At 50.7% G+C, this 1,286-nt stretch overlaps 1 protein-coding gene across 1 annotated transcript in view; it reads left to right on the forward strand.

Moving 5' to 3' along the window:
• Window positions 1–1,286, forward strand: part of LOC108789040 (glial cell line-derived neurotrophic factor-like) — a 39,378-nt gene that overhangs the window by 33,868 nt on the left and 4,224 nt on the right. The window contains exon 3 of the mRNA XM_018558964.1: window positions 743–807. Within this exon, the coding sequence (XP_018414466.1) occupies window positions 743–807 (65 nt within the window). The remainder of the gene's footprint in view (window positions 1–742; window positions 808–1,286) is intronic.

Consider the following 1,286-nt stretch of genomic DNA (forward strand, 5'->3'; position numbering starts at 1 on the left):
TCCCCCCCCCCCCCCTATCAATCCAACCCCTGGCTTCCATCCCTCATCCCCCTCTGTCAATCCCTGCACTGGCTTCCATCCCCCACCCCCCTCTACCAATCCCTGCACTTGCTTCCATCCTCTTCAAATGACCTCCTGCTTTCCAGCTCCCTCGTCAACTCCTCCCATGCTCGCCTCCGGGACGTCACTAGAGTCTCCCCCATCCTCTGGAACTCTTTACCCCAACCTGTCCGTCTATCTCCCACACTGACTGCCTTTAGGCGATCCCTTAAGACTTATCTCTTCAGGGAAGCCGATCCCACCTCAACCTAACAACTGAACCATCACGTTCTCATACAATCATCACCGCGCAGCTCCCTCCTCATGTATCACTGGCCCCTCCCCTTTTAGAGTGTAAGCCCTCGGGGGCAGGGCCCTCCTTACCATCTTGTATTGTATTGCATTGTGATTGTAATGTCTTCCCTATAGTGTACAGCGCTGCGCACACTGTTGGCGCCATATAAATCCTGCATAATAATAATACTTTGTAACTTTTCTAAATGAACCTTCAAACCCTTTCCCCGTGAGCAGCGGTTGTTGCTTTCCTTATTGCAGTAATAGGTTGGGGGCGTTCCCTATGAAACCACAAACTATAATAAGGAAGACCGGCTGCAATAGGTGAACATTGTTGTTGTTGGATAAAGCATTGAGTCCGACCAGCGTCGCTCCATTCTGATAACATCTTTCCGTTTTCTCCTTCCAGACAGGACCACACCGTTCATGGGAAGAGGATCCCTCTGTGTGACACCCCCGCCCTGGAGCTGTAAGGTGGGTCTATCCAACGCCATATCTTATACAATCCTGCAAAGGTATATAACTATGTCAGCAGACGCGGAAAGCCTCAACCAGCCGATCTGCATAGTTCTGCGTGTTTCCATCTGCGAGTGTTCATGAGGAGCCGGCCGATCAGCTTTGTGCAACAGAGGAGCGTCATGTGACTCATAAGGGAAAGTCAGATGTGTTAGATATGAACGGAACGAGTCTGGGAGGTTGTAGAGGATCTACAAGTGGAGGCTGCCATTGGTGGCCTCTGTTGCTGCTCGCCTGGCTTTCATTCTGCTTCACCAGCCTATGGGAACCAAGCATGCTGCAAGTGAATTCACTGGCTCCAGGCCAATGGCGTCATTATTTACATCCTGCTTAGTGATGCTCCCGGTGGGGGGGCGGAGTGATTTGTGCAAAACTGATTTCCCCGACAAATTTCTGGTTTCTCTGTTGGCGAAAGGCTGTGTAGTTTTTTGTTTTTT

Source organism: Nanorana parkeri, unplaced genomic scaffold (genome assembly GCF_000935625.1).
Source record: "Nanorana parkeri isolate BGI_ZX_2015 unplaced genomic scaffold, ASM93562v1 scaffold371, whole genome shotgun sequence".
Lineage (NCBI taxonomy): Eukaryota > Metazoa > Chordata > Amphibia > Anura > Dicroglossidae > Nanorana > Nanorana parkeri.